The 22,136-nt window shown below is 35.4% G+C and overlaps 1 protein-coding gene and 1 long non-coding RNA gene across 2 annotated transcripts in view; both read right to left on the bottom strand.

Annotated features, from left to right (window-relative positions):
- Positions 1-4,180: 4,180 nt before the first annotated feature.
- The window catches only part of LOC143228980 (LIM domain only protein 3-like), a 133,251-nt gene continuing 115,295 nt past the window's right edge, over positions 4,181-22,136 (bottom strand). Inside the window, exons 3-6 of the mRNA XM_076460537.1 lie at positions 9,575-9,825; positions 8,316-8,441; positions 6,759-7,465; positions 4,181-4,496 (exon numbers count right to left, since the gene is read on the bottom strand). Coding sequence (XP_076316652.1) covers positions 7,255-7,465; positions 8,316-8,441; positions 9,575-9,825 — 588 coding nt within the window. The 3' untranslated portion in view covers positions 4,181-4,496; positions 6,759-7,254. The remainder of the gene's footprint in view (positions 4,497-6,758; positions 7,466-8,315; positions 8,442-9,574; positions 9,826-22,136) is intronic.
- LOC143228981 (uncharacterized) lies at positions 16,336-19,677 on the bottom strand. The gene is made up of 2 exons (XR_013015588.1): positions 17,880-19,677; positions 16,336-16,409 (listed from the first exon to the last, which is right to left on the bottom strand). It is a non-coding gene; the product is annotated as an uncharacterized LOC143228981 (long non-coding RNA).

Raw genomic sequence — 22,136 nt, 5'->3', positions numbered from 1 at the left:
TAATTAACCCTTCCTACCTTTGTAAACATAAAGAATTACCTGGATTACATAGATGTGAATCTGATAAAAATTGTCAACGTTCAATTTTACTAATTACTAAAAAGTTATGAATATATTTTGAAAAAGTCGATACCAATTTTACTGGTTACCTCATATGTAATAAAATGAATATTTCTAGAAGAGTTCATATTCTATTTCACTGATTACTTGAATTTCAGAGATGTGGTTACCACTATAGGAACAGATGGTCCATTTTAATTATTACCTAAAATTATGAGGTTAGCTGTAGAGGAATAGATGATCCATTTTACTTACTACTTAAAATTATGAGGTTAGCTGTAGAGGAATAGATGATCCATTTTAATTATTACCTAAAATTATGAGGTTAGCTGTAGAGGAATAGATGATCCATTTTCTTGATGACTTTACTGTGCTTACTAGTCAAATTTTTAACCTTGTTTTGTATAAACTTACCAGTGAATTTATGTCTCTTTTAACCTTGTTTTGTATAAATTTATAAGTCAATTTATGTGTCTTTTAACCTTGTTTTCAATAAAAGCCAGGATGAATCCAATATCAGAAGTTTAGAAAACATGAATATCAGATTGTTTCTTTTCTCTCTTGTAAAAATCTGTTAAATTGTATGTTTCGAGTTTCGGATGGGCATTCAAGTTAAGAAAACCAAAAGCCCAGGAACCAAACTCACCTGGTTATTTTGTTTAAGTTACTTGTTGTTGTTTTTTAATTTCGTGCTAGCCGTCCCTAGTTTAACAATGTAAGACTAGAGATGAGACAACTAGTCATCACCATCTACCGCCAACTCTTGAGTTACTCTTTTACCAACAAATAGTGGGATTGAGCGTCACATTATATTGTCCTCACGGCTGAAAGGGCGAGCTGGATATAAAAAGATCACAGGGGGTTAAATTAGCACTTTCTTATGTATTGGAAACTCAAAGGGTTGCAACTCATAGATTTCGGTTATTAACAAAAGATTAAGTTACTCTGATGATCAGTCAATGTCAGACGTTTTTGCTTAACTTTCGGAAAATATGGGTAAGTTATATATTTTAGTTTCCCGTTTAATTGTAAAGATGACCTTGTATATCATACTTAAAAATTAGAGAAATATTGAGTTCGTTCTAAGTAATTTAGAGAATTGTGGTTAAAAATTACAGTAATTTTGAGTTCGTTCTAATTAATCTAGAGAATTGTGGTTAAAATTACAGAAATATTGAGTTCACTCTAATTAAGGACTGACTTTGAGGTCTATTTTTGCATCAAACTTAAGATATATTAAATCTCAGTAATCAACATGTTAAAATCAAGTCATCGCATAAAATTGGTGAGAATAAACAGTATTAGTACCCTAGTAATTATACTTGCTAAAATTATTTAACAAATCAATTCAGTTGCTATTAGGAACGTCTGTTCACAAGGTGAATCACCAGTTTCTGGATTTATATACAACGTGGTGTCAGTATTTAATATAACTGGAATACAATACCCTCTTTGCTTATATTCTTTTGTTTCTCTTGTGGATGAGCTAATGCCCTCTAGCAGTGTCTTTTGTCAAAAATCTAATGACGCCCACAGTGTCAGATGTTGTTAAAGATAAGTGCCAGTGGAGCATGTGACTTGGAAGAACGAATCTCTGATGTGAGGTATTTCAAGTTAAGAATATGGTTGAACTTTATAAGAGGTGACAGGCATACTACAAAAGTAATTTTACCTTCTTTATGATCGAATAAATATCTGCTGGTCTGAAAATGTTGCTTGTTGTTCCGTCTGATCAGTGTGAGAAAGGCTGTAATAATATTCGACCAATCAGAAAGAAAAGGTATTGTTTCTATTCCTTATATGTTAAAGGAATAGAAAAGTGATATTGCAGTCTTCTTGGGCTTACGAATCAAGCTACCGAAATACTATATTTTTATCTCCCATGAAAAATAATAGAGCTGTTTCTTTCTCAGTGATTATGTTCTCATGTTCTCATAGAGTTATATAATAGTGCAACATATTGTAAATACATCTAGTTAAATTACATGGAAATGATTAAATGTAAACTTTGCTCATATTGTGAAGTATTATAAGGCTATATGTGACGATAGGTTTTATTGTATGATATTTTTACAACGGATTAAAACTCCTTACTACTTAAAATTCTGTTAAAACACGTATCGTATTCGAGTAACAATCGTGAAAGATCATGATCTCGTTTTCTTACATCATTATCCATATCCTTACACCAATTCTTTATTCTAGGATATCTCGTAAGATCTGCAGAATCTCTGTTATGGGACATTCATAAAATTGATTCTACATTTTACACGGTACTGGAAAATATTTAAGTTCAGAAAGGATGACTCAGAAAATACCACGTGTACTAAAATATATTGTGGTACACCACGTGTACTAAAATATCTTATTTCATTAATTAACATATTGTGGTATACCACGTGTACTAAAATATCTTATTTCATTAATTAACCTTCAGTTGTGAATCGTGGAAGGTTATATTTCATGGAAACATAAAAGAAAATTAGAGCCAGTTATTTTTATAATGTACATAAAATAAAACAATGTAGTTCATTTTGACTGTTGTACTAAAACCAAATTGATTTGTTTTTTTCCCTCCAACTGAGTATTCGTTAAAAAAGGAACAAATTAAAAGAAAACAACCACATCAAGCATTTCCCTTCAGTAGTAGACCAAGGATATTTATATATTTTTTACGAATATGTTATCTAGAATATTAACTGTTATTATGGAACTTCGCTGACGATTTAGCATGACGTAATGTTATATTTAAAATAGTTTTTATATTCTTTATTTAAAAAAATAATTTATATTTAACATTGTTTCTCTATTTGATCACGCACTAAAACATGCATCCCTCCCTTGATACGTAAAGTCCAACTATTTTTACAAGATTAAAAAAAAATGTTTTTTACTTGAAGTGTCAGTTACGCACGACTGAAAGCTCTCCCTGTTTCGTTGTGTAAAAGTAAATCTATTAAATGGATTTATTCACCAAAGTATTCTTTTCTTGGGTGATAAATAATGAAAATATGATCTGGCGGAAATGTTACATTATTTCTCACTTTTATATAAAATCCGATAACTGAGGAGAACAGTGGAGAGGTTTATTAGTTATTATTTAACGTCAAGTACACCGAAGAAACTGAAAGCCCCCACCATAGACATTTATTCAGAATAATCTTGGAGTTTATAAAAAACATTCAAGTGCACCATTTCTGATGCTAATATTTTATAAAACTATGTGTATATATCTATATCTTCAACCATTAAGTGAAATTACCCTTTCACTAAGTTATTTCTCAATCGAGCTTTCTTTCTTGTCAATATAAATTAAACCAACTAGTATAAAGTATCCGGCCTTTGTTACCCGGATTAAAGGCTTCCCTTATGATTTACGGTAGCCTCAATGTGCCAGTCACGCTCCTATGTTTCCCCAGTTACTTCTTTAGCTATCCTAAGAGGGTCAGTACCCTTACAAACAACCCATTAGGATATCTGCCCCTAGTATCTGGGCACGCGTGTAACATTTGCTTGTTAATGTGGGTATCAACACAGTTTCAAACATGGCCCTACCCCTAGAGGGTCAGGAACACAATATCAAACCCCAATCATGGCTGGCTGTGCTTCGGAGCGCATTTTAGCTCCTTTTTAATATAGGGTCTTATAGATAAAGACACCGGACCGCCCAGAGTCTGTTGCTAAGTTTAGTCTAGCTAGATCCAGAACTGTGGAACATTAGCTAAAAGATGAATAACAAGTATTAGATGGTAACCCTAAATCACTGAAGGTTATATTTCATGACAATACTAAAGAAACTTAGAGCCAATTAGCTCGATTACATTATTGTATATTATACAACTGTTTAGCTAAAGGCTTCGGTGGTTTGTTATAACGCATATTAACTATTTGATTGAAAAATTTCACAAAAAAAAAAAAAACGTGGATAATAGCTTTGTTTGTTTGTTCTTTTCAGTATTTTATTTTAAAGGTCTGTCCATATTCACTGATTAAAACAAATTAAAGAATTACATATTTCTATCATTTTGATTAGGCTTAGTGTTATAATCATAGTAGAGATAAGTTAATACAGGTTAGTAAACATTTTGCTTAACTTTTGCTATAATCATAAGAGTTGTGGTTGAAACTCTTAACTACGTATTTATTTACCACATAAAATCATAACATTTATTGAACAATTACACAAAAGCAGTTCTGAGCGCATTACAACAAATCTCTAAACAACAAAATAATTTACATATGCATTTCTCATATATATATATATATGTATATACAAACTATATACATATACAAAACGAAACATTTTAATTTCACCATTCCTCGTTTTACACTCTACAATATACGTTTTAATCAAATGTACAGGAAATTTAACCTTTTAAAGCGACATCTGGTGGGCGTAAGGAATACTGGGTGATCGTATTCCATTTTTCCGTGATCTGGAACAAATATAACGCTAACATTACAATATGTTTTATTTTGTTTTTTCATTAAAAAAACTGTATTTAACGTGATTTAGAAAAGAGAAAAAATATATAGTAAAAAATGCATCTTTGACTTTACTTAGAACATTGGAAACTAATAATGTAAATATAAATTAACCGCCAGAGCTGACAAAAATGACAGATCTGACTCAAAAAGTATTTTAAAAGATTGGCATTAATGTTTAAACATAGACCAGCACACAAAGTAAGAGAATAAATCATTACTCGAAATCAGTAGCGTGAAAACTCATCTAAATATATTTGCCTCATTTAACCTTAAAACTATTCATATAAATATATGTATCAACCCCATCAGCTTTATAAGACATATTTTTAAGCTATGTATGCATCAAGCTATTTATGGGTATATTAATGTATTTTTATTTCAACAAAATTACTATCAACATTGCTTTTAATTTCAATAAATTTTGTTTGTTATTAAATACAAAGCAACACACGAGACTAGCTGTGCCACGCCCACCACGAATATCCCGATTACTACATCACAAACCTTCAGAGTTGCTGCTGAGCCACTGATTAAATGCTTGTGTGAATAAGTAACTCGCGACTGAACTCTATGTCCAATACTACGAACGTATGGTAGTTTTCAGGCTTATCTTACTACAAATACAATATATACAAAGTCATTTTTAAAACTAGTAATGTGTCTTTATGCTTCATAGAACGCTAGGTTGTTAAAATATAAAGAACGTTAAAATTATCACCAAGTGTTCGAGGCGCGGCTAGTCCAGTATGCATTCCTTAAGAATACAGCTACTATCAATAGGTTTCCATTTCGTTTTGATGAGGAATGCCCATCAATTAATACTGAAATATTCTGAGAACTACACGCACTACTGCTTTCTTGTGAAATCGATATCAAAGCAAAAAAATAAGGAAAACTGATTGTAGTTTTTAACTTTTAAATTTGTTTTATTCTTGTACACCACGAATTATATAGTAGAAAAAATATACCGTCATTATCACCACTTACAGCTATATATATACGTTCATAGAGTAAAATTATTTAATCGAATCGTTACTTTGAGACATTTAAATCCAAAGGTGGTTTAGTGAATTATAAAGTCGCTGTTCAGCAATCTCTAAAGCTCCTTTTATCACGTTGGGTAAAGTTGTGGAACTCGTAAGTCACTTAATCAGTGAAACTTCTATCACACAAGTTGAAACTTTTCTTTCACTCTTCAGCAACCTTTAAAGCTTTTTCACACTTTGGGTAAAGCTGTGAAGCTCTAGAGACTGCTGAAAAAACTAAGTCATGAAACAGTTACATTATTTATTTGGCTTCAAATATTTTACAAAGGCGATTAGAGTACATTTCTGCAACTTGAGGAACGTTCTACCTACACACGTTCTAAGATATTTCAATAAAAAAGTAAATGTTTGACAAACATTTTTGATAAGAAACAATTAGTAGAATACTCGAAGCCTGTAAAGATGACTTGTTTAAAAATGGCCAGGGAAAGAGCCAAAATATGAACACGATACGAAAACTTTTTAATCAGTATTTATCTATTTAGCTTTCAGGTGGAAAACCGTTTTGAAATTGTAATAAGTCTGTGGGTTAAAATAGAGTTTTGATATGTTATAAGAACGTTTAAACAAGGCGATAATTAGTTTTAATGATTAATTAGGACTTCTGCTAAAATATATGTTAATGATTCCCAAACTAATATACCTCATTACAAGCCGTACAATGACAAACAAGGAAAATAAATATTTGAGTAGGTTCTTACGGTGTAACGTAACTTGTATTTACTGTTTGGTTGAATGCAACAAAACAGATGGTGCGTATTTGATTGATATTCATAAAGTGGCAAAAGTAGAAACGCTTTGGTGTTTAATTAGTAATGTTTCTTCCAAAAATTCGAATTACTAATAATACAGCATGGTTTGGTTAGCAAGCAATCTGTCTTGTGAGTTGGAGCAGCTGGAGGGCCTTGGAATAAAAAATAAATTTTTCTTGCGATGACCGAAAAGAAATATTAATCTTCGAAATGCTACCCAGCTGCCTCGACTCCAATTCCATGTCTGTCTAAGAAAAATCGTTTTAAAAGTATACTGAAGCAATACTAGCACACTTCAGTTAAATCTCGATTTCAACTGCGTAAATAAACACAAATAATAAGCTGGTTAAAGCAGTAAATTTCGTGGCAATCAGATTATTTGATCAGAAGTAAAACGTAACAATATTCTTACCTATCACTTCATTCCAGCCCCCTACTGGCAAGATCCAGTTAACCAAAAACAAAGTCAGAATTTTTTTAAACATTCAGGAAAACGTTTCACAACTAATTTCAAGGTATCTTTGTGATTATTTCTAGTCACTCTGGTATATACACGAAAGAAGTTTTTTTTCTATAGTACTAATTTCTTTCCGCGTTCTCATTCATAATACTTGAAAGGGTGATGCGGCCACTAAACCTGCTACAAGACTTGTGAGAGTACAACTGATGACATATCGGTCACGGTTATATTAATGTTTCCAACTAGACATCTTGTGATCACAGGGATTAATATTATTATGCAGGTCACGTACAAGCTTGAAAGTTGATTTCACAAGTGTCGATAATTCTCATTTAATCAGTCAGAGTGCTCAGGTTGGCTCCGGAACGCAACCCAGGACCACCTTATCATAGTTTCTATCCAGTCACTTAGAGATCACAGTTTGTAACCACCAGATCCCGTTACTATTTTATTTGCCTTCACTAACTAATGAGTCTGGGCTCCCATAGCCACTTGAGGCATCATCTTTATTGCCGGATGTCAGGTTTTCTGTCTGTTTCTTCAGCTGTGTAAGACTGTCTCCTGTATAAGGAAGATTGGCGAATAAAACTCGTTCCTCGTAATCGTACTCACACAGCACTCGGTTGTTGTACAAATAGAATCTGTCTCCAACACAGAACCTAACAAGACAGAAACGATGAGAGTTAGGTTCAATATTAAAATGTAATGCAGCGTATAGTAATTATTTTTGAATAAAACATCAAAACAAACGTTTCGTGTAAGTGTATGGTTTACGATATTATATTTTTAATTCTTAATGTTACCGATAATAATGACACCATTAGTAATGCAAAGGGAGACAAGATTGGCGCCAGTAATAATGGTACCGATACAAATGGTATCAGTAATAATGGTACCGATACAAATGGTATGTATCAGTAATAATGCAAAGTGAGAAAGAAAATTGGTACCATTAATAACGAGATAAATTATTCTATAAAAATAATAAACGCACTATTTTCTTATGATGTTTTCTCTTCATTTTTGTTTTTTATTGATGGGGGGGCGGTGCAGTAATGGAAAGGGAGAAGACACTTCCCCGTATTGTTTTCTTTTTGTCAAAATATAAAATGATACAACAAAATTATATGTTTATGATATTTACGACGTAGAAAAATTTTCTCACTTTGCATTTATTGCTGATGAGATTTTTTTTATCAGAGTGATAATCCAGTTGTTGCGTTTCTCACGAGCAAGTTTGACCCTGGGAACTTTCACACGTTACACCATTACCCTACCTCAGCGCCAATATTACTGAACACCACTTTTAACCAGACTTTCCCTTACTTCGCTGTAGCATATTCAGTTTGTGTAATTTGGATGTCTTATCACTAAAGTAAACTGTAAAAAGACAAAGGAGCAGCTATTTTTCGTGTTTATTTGATCTGTAAACTAAAGATTCATTTATGGATAATTGTGTTTCTGGAGGACAACAACATATATTTTTAAAACTCACAATTTTGAGCTTACCTGTGGCGGCATTGCTGGCATGCGAAACATTCCAAGTGATAGACGTTTCCTCTGGCTCTCATCACCATCTCAAAGGCTGGGATGGTTTTACTACAAGCTGAACAAACACCAGTCGTACCAAACAACCTAGTTAAAACCAAACAATAATGTTACTTATCGAACTTCTCTTTTGTACGTGAATTCATATTGAGATCAATGACCTGTTTGTTTATCAAAAATTGTAAATTAAATTATTGTGAAAGTCGTCAGGTTTCAATTAATCCCTTATTAACCTTCGTTTTATTAAAATGAACATAATAAGCACGATCATATATATACACCCTGTGGTATAACAACCTTCTGCAACAGCTGTCAAATATAATTTTCTTTAAATGTCAATTCCAAAGAAATTTTATTTACCTAACAGGTCATGTCGAGTGTGTGGGTTAAATTAATACGAAAACTCTGATGACATCCTCAAAACAAAGACAGAGCAAGGAAAACAACTTTATTGTAGAGTTTATTTGTTGTTTGAGTACTGTAATATTGAACAAGCGATCTGATAATAAAAGGAAAGACATGGTTGGCTTGATTGGTTGGATGTTTGTAATTAAACACAAAAGTACACAATGGGCTGTCTGTGATCTACCAACTACAAGTATCGAAACCCGAATTTTAGTGTTGTAAGACTGCAGACATAACACTGTCCCACTAGTGGGCAAGAACGATATGAAAACAAATTTCTAATATTTCCAAAGTAACGGTTCTTAGACAACTTTAAGTAAAAGCGAAACATCTGTTTTCATTTCTTTTCACATATAAAGGATGTTTAAAGCTGAGGGAAGAAAAATATCTGAAACATTTTTTTTAATGTTGGCTGTTCATTATTTAAATGTTTAACATATCGGAACACACTAATCCACCTTATTCTCTCCAGTACATATGTTATGCAACTTTCAGAAATCGACTTGCTTTACTTCCACGAATTCTAAGAACTTATGAGAAAGTTTATTATATACATATAAAAACTTTACATATGTCATGTCCATTGCCAACGAGACCTCTCATCTAATTCCAGGGCTCACCAGCTGCAATATGGCAGATATAGTGGCTTTGCTCCAAAACAAACATGAGGTATTGAAACTGCTCTGATCAGAAGGTTTGTGACTTAAAAATTGTTTACTCAACTTGTATATATTTATATATGTATATACATAAAGTTTATCAAGTTTAGAAAACTCTGCATCTTTTAAAGTTCCTAATCCTCTTTAGTCACTAACCTGAGATAGTCTCTCTTACAAAGGATGAGGTTGGCCTTGGTGAAGAGGGTGGAGCCTACCTCTCCAAGTCTACAGTCACAACAGGTACACTTCAGACAGTCCTCGTGCCAGAACTGATCCAATGCTTTTAGCAGATATCTTTCTCGGATGACCTTCTGACAACCAGCGCACTCTGGTGCCATTCCTGTGTCCACAGGCAGACGTTGTGATATCTCCTGTTTCATCTCCATTTCAAGAAAGTCCAAGTATTTCTGGATAAAATAAATACGCATATATATATATTAGAACATAAATAGAAGATAAAATCACACATTTAACTGGTAATAAGCTAAAAAGCAGTTAATAAGTGGTTATGCTTCGTAGTGACACAGCGGTATGTCTACGGACTTAGAACGCGAGAAACCGGATTTCGATATCCGTAGTGTTCGGAGCACAAGAAATCCATTGTTTAGTTTTGTACTTAATCACAAACACACAACTAATTGGTTAATATATTGTCAAACTAAACACGCAATATAACTGTTCGTTCATCCTGATGTGGGTAAACGTACTTAACGGAAAAGGTTCAAAATAAGATATTGCTGAAATTATTAACTAAAACTGCAGAATTTGAACGGAATTTCTATAACCGGATACAGTTGTTATCTAAAATAATTATCTACTAAAAGTATTGTGAATAATCTGAAGATAGAATCCCTGAATGTTTCTGAGAATTATTACAACCAAATAAAGTCGTTGTCTGAAATAATGCTCCATTAAGATTACTGTGAATATATCTGAAGAGGGAATCCCTGAATGTTTCTGAGAATTATTACAACCAAATAAAGTCGTTGTCTGAAATAATGCTCCATTAAGATTACTGTGAATATATCTGAAGAGGGAATCCCTCAAAATTTCTGAAAAACAACCTCAGGTTTCTTGTGAAACTGAGAAGAAATTCTATACAGAAAGAAAATGAAATTTTTGTTGTTGTTTTTTTCAGGAACATGTAGGGGATAGACATAGGTTCCAAAACATTACATGCATGATTTAGTAGTGTCTCGTCCGAAAACAAGTTTTCAACATACTCTGCCTTACGTGTACACAGACAATGGTGGTGTTTTGTACTCCGAAGTGAACTTCCGGGAAGTACAAATGAAATATTTGAGTCTGTCTCTCACTTCATAAAATGCCTTTAGGCGCGCAATCAAAACAACGGATGGGGAAGGTCAAGAGAGGATGATAATGGTAAGAGTTGCTCTGCTTGCTGCAGTGAGGCAATGATTTCCAACAACTTAGGCAGACTGACCATAAATTTCCGTAAGGCCTTGGAGTACACTGCACGAAGTCAATATCTTTTCATATTACTTTCGGTTCCTCTTGGTATGCTGGAAATGAACAGGTTTTGCAGCCTAAAGGCTGGAAGATGCTTCGCCTTGATACTAGCGGTAATATAACGCTACCACCGAAATTGGTTCTGTCAAGAACACTTTGTCAAGCTAGCAGAGTGATTTTCCTCTTGCTGCCAACTTATGTGACACATTGATTAGACTTGATTTAACATCCGTTGTCGATTGTTTCTCACACGGTAAGCTTCTATAAGCTGAAGCAAAAATTATATACTCCTAACTCTATATAATATTCTAGTCTGTTTTGAATTATATTATCATCGTGTCTACAGAATCTGTCGTCCTGTCATGTTGTTTCAAAAGGGAAATCGAGCTAATTTAAGTTCTATTAAACTTCTCCTGCATATGAAACACTATTTTCGAACGACATGCTTTTGTGTGTGTGTGTGTGTGTGTGTACACACACAACGTTTGGAAAGGTAGTGGTGTTAAAAAATATGATTAATTACCATTTTCAGAATTCTGAGCAAACTCTGATCGAAAATTGGTTTATAAAATTTAAAAACGAACAATATTAGTTGAGTGTTAAAGCCTAAAGTATTACAAGTGAAATTAAACTTTGGTGACAACGCGGGTTGATGGCGTATCAGGATAAAATCGTGTTAGTATTGCCTGTTAATTCTATAAATATAACATGAATTCCTGGCTTGATTGTTCCAGCCTTATTACTTAACATATATATAGATATAAATGTTATGTTGTTAGTCGAGCGAATAGTTACTGTATTTGTCTCTTCAGGTCAATGCAATTCAAAATAGTAAAATATCTAAGAGTGATTCAACCAGTCTTTTAGCTTACTTTTTATTAATTCAGAAACCGATACTTTTATTTGAACAATAGGTTTATAATTATTGTTGTTACTTAGTATAATTCAGAGGGCCGATATGGACTTAGCTGTACATGCAGTAGTTTTATCAAGCCTGTAAAAATCAAATATTTTTCAAACAAATTCGTTGTCTTCTTATTACAATAAGTTAGCACTGCCAGAGTGAAACCTTAACAACCGTTGTCAAGTACGTTAGTTTTGTGCTTAATCTAGACGTAGTACACTGATAGTTGAGCAAAGTAGCACACAGTGAAATTTTGGATACCTTTGTTCAAACAATCGTGACTAATTGTCCACAACTCTGAGTATTCAAATAAGACTGAAGATATTCTAACGCGTGAGTTCGTTATATTTGGAGGTGTTTACAAATTGAAACGTGGCTCTGTTGAAATAAGTTAAACCAAATAGTAATATAAACGTGATATTTCTTATTCAGCATTTGTTACGAGTGTAAGTTACCAGTAAAAACTCTAGTATTGTCTAAATAAAATTCTGTACACCCTAGAACAGAGCGCGTGCATTAAAAGTTTTTTCAATTGAATGTGTTATGATGTAGATGATTTTTTAGACCAATGAAGTGTGTTTTGTGTGTTTTTCTTATAGCAAAGCCACATCGGGCTATCTGCTGAGCCCACCGAGGAGGATCGAACCCCTGATTTTAGCGTTGTAAATTTGGAGACTTACCGCTGTACAATGAAGCATTGTCTAAATAAAATTCTGCACACCCTGGAACAGAGCGCGTGCATTAAACGTTTTTTTTAATTGAATATGTTATTATGTAGAAGATGTTTTTTAGACCAATAACGTGTTTACTGAAACGTAACATTTTTCGATCTAAATTATTCGGTGTTTTCTTTTTCAAATCACTACTTTCGTACGTGCGTAATCAACAGTAAATGCGTTTCTCAATCCTCTAAGCCACAGCTGAGCACGATTTGAACATGATAACATCGTAGGATTAAAGTGACTGCACTGGAACAGCTAGATAGGTATACATCAGTCTTATGCTACATAGAACACGCAGTGTCAACAAGAGACCTGTCTAGCATGTGTACCGAGCTTGATTTATCAGAACAAGAAGGGTACGTGTTTAAAGAGTTTCAATGATAAGGTTTAGTTAACTTTGTCTCCCACTAATCTCTTAAAACCTTACAATATACTTATTTTTCACGTTTTCTTTCCGTGGTAGATTATTATGAATTTATTGTACGAAGGAATTAACGCGAATTTATTCACACGTCTGTCACATAAAATTCGCGAATAACCATATATCGTAAATACCAATAATGTTCAATATTAATATATATATATTAAAACATTCAAATTATTTTTGAATTTTGACTGTTTACACAAGCTTTTGGAAATCGTTGCCTTCGTATACTAAATAAATTATAGAAAGTAACCAGGGAGGAGTGATGTGTTTCGGGCATGACAAGCTCACGACGAATCAATTCGCAATGGAAACTATATTAAGATATTGTCAAGATACCCAGTTATAAGAAAGAGTATGACTGGACGTGGCGATATGGACTGTCACGACGTAGTGAGGCTCCAAAACCATTTTAATATAATGCACTCAACCTCTGTATTACTATCAAAATTCTACTCAACTCAAAAGTCTTAATACTCCGAACAAGTTAGGCTTGTTGAAAATGGTATCTTCTCTGGCACAATCACAGAACAAACCTGCGTTAATTAACTGTATTGATGCTAAAACTTTAAAATACACGAATTGTCGTAATAGTATATTTATATCAAAAACATACAAGCTACTTTCTAGCGTCAGTTAAACTCAACGGGAACAATGTGATGTGTTTAAGTGTGTTAATACCACAGAAACAATTGATCACAAAATGGCGATAATTTTGTTGAATTATGTTATGTGATCAGGAGTGTTTGTGACAAATACGTTTGACGGTGACAAACATGTTGTACTCGATATTAACCTCACAGACTTCCATTCCGAGTCTCGTGAATGATACTTAGTGGATCGTTACTGAGATTTCATATAACATAATGGTTAAACAGGCAGACAGCTTTTTCGTAGATAGTGAAGTAAGAGCAGTAACATGTATAATCAGAGCAGGTTATGTCCACAAAGGCAAATCGTATCTATATTTGCAATTCAGTCAGTACGTATCCCGATTTTCTCTAATTATAATAACAATAAGTAGCTTGCGGTGCTCTAATACATTCTTGGATGTGAAATTGCGTTCATCAATATTGATTCGTGTGGTGCCGAATATTCCTCTTCACGTTCATGGAACACGCCGTCGAGAAAGAATTATATTATATTACGAGTTCAAATAACGCATTGTAATATCGCTCAGAAATAGTGATACAGAGACGAAAGAACGGTGCTGTCAAAGATGATATAAAGTTGTGCCGCGCTCAGTCGAGCAAAAATAGTTTCAAATGGCAGTAAGGGTATTACTCTAATCTTTGGAAACATAGGACAAAACCCACTAGAACAAATAATAACATGAAGTTTTTAAGTCATACTTTGTATCATAGTGTTCTTCACCTCAGATCTTGTTAGGATCTGGGTCGTGGCTGTCTTCTGTCACAGAAAGTATTTGTTTCACCTTCACATTTGTATGAGCATAACCTTCTCAAGATAGAAATGTTTTCAGAGGAATGCACTAACATATTCGTGTACTGTTGGTACTGTTTTTGGTGTTTGTTTTGAATTTCGCGTAAAGCTACACAAGGGCTATCTGTGCTAGCCATCCATAATTTAGCAGTGTAAGACTAGAGGGAAGGCAGCTAGCCACCACCACCACCAACTCCTGGGCTACTCTTTGACCAACGAATAGTGGGATCGGCCGTGACATTATAATGCCCCCATGGCTGAAAGGGCGAGCATGTTTGGTGCGACGGGGATTCAAAACCGCGACCCTCGGATTACGAGTTGAACGCCTTAACCCACCTGGCCATGTCGGGCCTGTTCTTGGTGTACAAGTATATTTCTACACACAGGTTGGAACCTTCTTTTTTTATCTCAATGATCCTCATGGTGGTTGAAGAGAGACTGATTTTTCGGGTAACTCAGAGGGAATAACCATTTTTTAAAAATACTACAAAGCTCACATAAACAGTATATTCTCACCATACAGCGTAGATCACGCAAGTCACTCAGGTAGATAAAACAGTGATTACCTAAGTGTTTCAACATAGAAAAACAGCAGAAATAGAAAAAGTGGAAGCTTTTGTTCTATTTTACTAAGGGGTTTTGTCCTACTTTGCAGTTAACTTGAGGAGGTTTTGGCCCATCTCCAAACTTCGGAAACTTATTTTAGGCTTCAACGAGATGTTCATTCAACTGTCTTGGATAACTGGTGTTATTCAAACGTTTCAAGGCCAATTTTTCATGATTTCAATCTTACAGTATTAACCCTACAGAGTTGTGTTGTAATATAATGAAACTTTTGCCTTAAAAGATAAATTATATTAAGATCGTCAGTACACTTTGTCCCTTATTATACGTATGTGCTTTAAGCATTAAACTGTACTGAAGAAAGGTGACTGAGGACTTTGGTGACCACGCGCAAGTGTCGAAGTATCACGTGAACTTCTTTCACCTTATCAGCAGAACACCAACCCTAGAACTGCAACCACTACACTTACCAAATGTGAAAGTTTATCTCAGTGCCCAAGATCATTTTTGTTCAGAAGTTATTCATAATGAGATTAGAAAAGTCTGTCGCAACAGCGGGTGAAGCAGTTCTACATGCACGCGAGCGCCACCAGACAGATGTCAATAGTTAGCTATTTCCTGAAACAAAAACATTTAAAATCGTCTTCTTTTAGCATTTCTTTGACAATCTGAGTGGCACATGTTGTCAAACACACAACTTGTTTCTAAACTTGCAGTATTTATTTATTTTTATCCATCGTCTGTATCAATGTTGCGCAAACCTTTCTAAACATGTGTTTTCTTGCGTCTCCCTTCACCATGTACAAGTTATTTGTATATATACTGTGCATGCTGTTTTTCTGCATCAGTTTGTTACTACACTACTTAATAATAGTCATATTTGTACAGTAGTTTTAAATCCTTTATATATACATACGTATTTTCAGTTATATAATTCCTATATTTTTATAGTCATAGTGGATCACCAACCGAAGACGTGTCTCGCTGTTTGCGAACCACGTGTCTAGATTTTCAAAGACAAAATAATTAATTGAACACTAAGCTCCCTACAGCTCTTTGAATTTTGTACAATGTTCAGTTGCACAAAAATAATATCTAAGAAATATTATGATAAATGTACAAAAACTTGGTTCGTACAAGAGGAAATCCTCAACAGCCGCGGCTATTGAAAGTATTTTCGGTAAGATTAAAGTAAATTAATCTATAACATTTGTTTTTATTAGCTATAATTTTGCACTCCAACAATACCAAATATGGGATGCGCTTATACCAGATTTGATTTTATTACTCATCATGATCTCTACTAATCTACCTTCAAATGAAATTATTTGAGACAGAATTAGAGTAAGTTAATATTGGACATAGTCAAACATAATTGAAAAGGACTGACCTCCTGAATCCAAGACCGTAATTAGATTACAGATTGGTCAACAGATGACGGAGCTATGAGCTCAAAGTTTGTACCTGAAAAAAAAAAAAAAAAACAACTCGGAGATTCTATTAGCTAAAAAGCGGGGGTAATTAATTTTTTTAGTATTTTATTAATTCATATAAATTCCGTTCAACGCGTTTGTCTAAAGTACGTTAAAGTATCGCTTGTGTTGTTGAAATATGTATAAGTCCGCGAGTTATGAGTAAACTAAATGTGCAAAAAGCAGCTAGAAAAAAAGAAAATTATTTGAGAGAAGCTTCCCAGTGCGGACTCACAACACTGGAAATCGAGTTTCGATACACGTGGTGGGCAGAGCATACATAAATTATTGTGCGACTTTGTGCTTAACTTCGAACAAATAAACATAGCATCAGAGAGAGAATTAGAATAGCCAATACAAGAAACTTGTTAATACTTGAAAATTTTCATAATTACAGAGCCCGGCATGGCCAGGTGGTTAAATCACTCGATTCGTAATCCGAGGGTCGCGGGTTCGAATCATTGTCACACCAAACATGCTCATCTTTCCAAGCCATATGGACTTAATAGCCCAAGAGTTGGCGGTGGGTGGTGATGACTAGCTGCCTTCTATTCTTACACTGCTAAATTAGGGACGACTAGCGCAGATAGCCCTCGAGTGTTTTTTTTTAATTTAATGCAAAACTAATCAAGCAAACAATAATAATTACAAAGTTGAGGAAAACAAAGACAGCCTCAAGCCTAAAAAATACTTCATTTATTATCACTATGGCATGTGACGACGCCATTATCGACGAAACCCTCATTTCCATAGGAGAAGAAACTACGGATTACGTACCCTCACAATTTTTACCCTCTTTGAATGAGGAATATTTCTGGATTTGATTTGGTTTGTTTTGAAAGTCGCGCAAAGCTACACGAGGGCAATTCGAGCTGGCCTTCCCTAATTTAGCAGTGTAAGACCTAGATTGAAGGCAGCTAGTCATCACCATCCACCGCCAATTCTTGGGTTACTACTGTTTTACTAAAGAATAGGGTGATTGACCATCACATTTATAACGCCCCCACAGCTGAAAGGGCAAACATGTACGGTTGGACAGGGATTCGAGCCCGTAACTCTCAGAATGAGAAGTGGAAACCAGTGAATGATTATCGTGAAATGTCGCTATTTCAGCATTAATTCGATCACCACGACGAACATAACACAATGTTTACATATATCTGTCGTCTATCCTCAGTCGTGTAAGTAAAATATATTAAAAATATTAACCTATATACGTTATAGTATTTTGTCTTGGTACAATATAAATTATTCTAGGGATGGTGCTGAAAAAATAAACTTTGAAAAGTATTAACAGTTACAAGCACATTTAAAAAAAGTTTTTGAACTGATCTGGGGCTCGGCAGTAAAAACAATCTAATCGATTCATTCGAAAATACTGTATTACCAGGAATTTACGTTATATAGTTCTCTTGATTCATTTTCTCTACAACTACAGGACTAGTATCTTAAAGAAACATACCAGGGTCCCATTTATTGTGTCCCTGACAGCTGTCTGCTGTAAGGGAGGTAGAAATGTGAAAATCCCCACCGGAAAAATAACATGTTGGAAAGAAGTCTATTATTTGTGCCAGGTTTGACTGTTGAAGGGTGGGCTGAAGCTTATCCGAGCGACTAGAGTTGCGAAACCAGCCGGAAACCATCAGACTGAAAGATTACTGAAGCGCTGATCGCGCTCAACGTGAGCGCGTAATAAGGTAGTGCGCTGTTAAAGCTACACAGGTTAAGTCACGAGCTGCTAGGGGATTGTGGGAGAGACGAGGCGAGCGCGAGTGAAATGATTAAGTACATATTCTCCCGTCAAAATCGCGAAGAATCTGGCACAGCGAAAGACCAATGAATAGTATTAGATCTCTAGTCAGCCTGTTATCGTGCTGGCCACGCGCCACCTCGGAGAGGGGGGGGGGGGGGAGAGCGCGTTCCTCGCAAGCAGCCAGGCGCGAGTGCACTGTAGAAAGCGGGTGGTGTATTCGGTAGCAACGCGGCGACGACCCTCCCGTGCTGTTGATCACCACAAGCGCAGATAATTCACGATTCAGGGCGGAGGGCCAAAGTAAATAATCGGCAGTTAACTCGCCTGGGCTGTCATGTGCAGCTTGCTATGTACCACCTATTATTAAAACCGACCCAGTGGTAGAAAAAAAAAAGGATAGGAAACCGATTAGATAACTGCGAGCGAATCTGAGAAGCATCTGAGCATACGAAACACTGACTCATTCCGTTATGGAAAGCTGATTCTTGCACGTGAGAAGTAATGCACCGAAAGTCATTTTAATGCCATATTTGCCCACGTCGCTGCTGTTTTTCTCACGGTAATTCTTTTAAGGGCTAAACAAACATGTGTCTTATCCCCAGGGACAGCTAATATCTCATAGTGTTAGTTGCGCTACTTCTGCTAGTCTTGGTGTATAGTTGTTTTATCTAACCTTCTGAATACTGGTTTGAGAATACGTGAAAGATCAAGAATAAAACCGCATTCTTCCCGTGTAACACCAGACATGGGGTGCTTGATACACAAAGAATAACTTTCGTTTGTCCTTGTGTAACACTGTCCATATGGTATGTCAACTGTTTGTTGCTTTCTTACCGTTGCTACAGATTGCAACAACTGGACGAATTCCCCATATCATTTAAAGAAGCATGTACAGCTTGTTTTTGTGAGAAAACATGTGCTACACTTTTACCACGTTAGGTCAAACTAACTTTGAGAAAAGTTAGAGAATACTATTCCAGAACGGATTTTAAGCTTAAAGCTAATTACAACCCTCAAATGTTTGCTGTACGCGTAGTATTACATTGAGTCTGAGAGATGTTATAAAAGACTCCTATCTTCTGTCTCGCTTCTGGAGGTGTATCTTGAACTCAATAGAAACGAAAAACAAATTTTTAACGTTCTTACACCACTGCTGTACACAAAAGAGATTTGTTTATTTGTTTGTTTTCGAATTTCGCGCAAAGCTGCACGAGGGCTATCTGCAATGGCCGTCCCTAATTTTGCAGTGTAAGACAAGAGGGAAGGCAGCTAGTCATCACCACCCACCGCCAACTCTAGGGCTACTCTTTTACCAACGAATAGTGGGATTGACCATCACATTACACATTATAACGCCCCCATGGTTGAAAGGACGAGCATGTTTGGTGTGACAGGGATTCGAATCTGCAACCCTCAGATTACGAGTCGATTGCCTTAACCACCTGGCCATGCCGGGCCCACACAAAAGAGAACTTTCAAACATTGCAGAGGGAATGTGATCTCTGTACCAGCTGACCTATCGGTGCCTTGGCTATTTACACAGCAAACTGCTTGTGGGTTCAGTTCACGAATTTGTTGACTGCAGGTTTTTACATGTAGCCACTAATTATTGCCCAGGTCCGTAAAGTTGGTAATTTGATGTTGGAGCTAGTCGTTCCTCGTCAGGTATGGCGACACTCGTAATAAATCGTTGTACATGAAGATTTAATCAAACAATAACCTCAAATATCATTCGACAGCTTTAGATAGTAGACTGATACAAGCGAGCTCCATTGACTTTGCTATTGATAAAATGTGAATAATATAAACTATTCGTTACATAATCAGTTAATGTTTATTCACAGAATGTTGGATAAACTGCGGTATACAACTAATACTTTGTTTACTGACAAGTCACGTGAAAGGGATACGTCACAAGATTTCCGAAGAAAACTTGGGAAAAACCGATATCAATATTCATGATAAGAATTCTTCCAGTTTAATTGCTTAAGTTAGAAAAGTGTTACAACAGTCAGCAGTAATCATAATTGTAAGCACGTGGCAGTAACACTAACAGAGAATTTCCTTATTATTAACTTGTTTCACTTGAACGTTTGTTTAACAAACTTGTTATATATTTCATAATCCCATATAAACCCCACTAAAAAAATAAACAATTTCTTTTCAAAGAGAAACCCCAGTAGCACAGCTGCATGTCTGTAGACTTACAACGCTAGAAAGTGAGTTTCGATACTCGTGGTGGGCAAAACACAATATCCCTTTGTGTAGCTTTCAGAGAAAACAACAATAAACAGTCTATCAAAAAACAGATTATTCCAATATAACCTAGTTTCAATTTTATCAATTACTCGGCCTGGCATGGCCAAGCGCGTAAGGCGTGCGACTCGTAATCCGAGGGTCGCGCGTTCGCGTCCGCGTCGCGCTAAACATGCTCGCCCTCCCAGCCGTGGGGGTGTATAATGTGACGGTCAATCCCACTATTTGTTGGTAAAAGAGTAGCCCAAGAGTTGGCGGTGGGTGGTGATAACTAGTTGCCTTCCCTCTAGTCTTACACTGCTAAATTAGGGACGGCTAACGCAGATAGCCCTCGAGTAGCTTTGTGCGAAATTACAAAACAACAACAAATCAATTACTCAACTCGGATAAAATCCAAGACCTCTCGCATACTGAGTGCGTGTTTTACCAACTCAAATCACCATAACACATCAAATGACAAGCACATAGCAACTGAAAGAATTCACTTATATTAAACACTATAAGTATTCTTTCATTTTTACAAAGTGCTCACACGTATCCGCCAGAAACGTAAAGTAGTTATGAGCATTTGAATCATGGATAATAGATTTTTAATACGAAGCATTTGTAAAACACCATTATCACAGTCTGAATGTCGGTGTCAGCCAACACAGTTATGGTTTGTTTCTGTTTTTCCGTGTTTCGTTTTGATTTTTAGCTTAGACCTTGCTGCCTTTCTTGTATTGAAATTTGACCAAACCTTATTCAACGTGTTCAGTTTGGCCTTTTGCCAGTTCTAGGTTGCAACTGTTTACCCACGAATTTTTTTTCATATGGTCTTTCAACATGTTTGTTTACATCCATTCCAAAATAAAACATTTGTTTACATCCATTCCAAAATAAAACAGCGACCCAGAAGAGAAAAACATCTAAAAAGTTCGCAATTTCACTTGAAATAAGCCAATATATCCTCCTATATCTGTATTAGTTTGTAATGTATGATACTTAAAAATTAAAGCCGTCAACATCTGTCGGTAATGTACTCTCAGAATAATCAAACTTTTAACCGACTATTTTCTTTTAACTTTCGATGTAACTAACGAATGCAGGCATTTGTAAACCTAAAAAAATATATATATTACTCGTAATATTTTGTAGAATTTATCTTGAGGCGTCAGAATAACTAAACAGTTTAAAATTAATGTGTTGCTCTCATTTTATTTAGTGTACATCTGAATCATATTTCAACTTTCCAACCCAGTAAATACGAAAAATTACAATTGGTGTTTTGGTTCAATCTGAAGTAACCCGTATGTTTAATATTTACTCTGATTAAATAATGCAATAAAAATGAAATGTTCTTACGACCATGTCTAGCATCACGTCAACTACAACTCAGCAGATGACTAAAATGAAATTACAGACCACTCCTATCTACGGAGAAAAAAATTTGAAAAGCACGCATCAAGGTATGACTTTACACTGCAAGGTAAAGTCTGTTTCTTTATTTTGCGCAAAGCTACACGAGGGCTATCTGCGCTAGCCGCCCCTAATTTAGCAGTGTAAGACTAGACGGGAGGCAGAACCACCCACCGCCAACTCTTGGGCTACTCTTTTCCAACAAATAGGGGAATTGATCGTCACATTATAACGTCCGCACGGCTGAAAGGGCGAATATGTTTGGTGCGACGGAGGTTCGAACCCGCGACCCTCAGATTACGAGTGAATATC

Source organism: Tachypleus tridentatus, chromosome 10 (genome assembly GCF_004210375.1).
Source record: "Tachypleus tridentatus isolate NWPU-2018 chromosome 10, ASM421037v1, whole genome shotgun sequence".
NCBI classification, from domain to species: domain Eukaryota; kingdom Metazoa; phylum Arthropoda; class Merostomata; order Xiphosura; family Limulidae; genus Tachypleus; species Tachypleus tridentatus.
The sequence above is the reverse complement of the archived record's forward strand: the minus strand, read 5'-3'. Positions and strand labels throughout refer to the sequence as shown.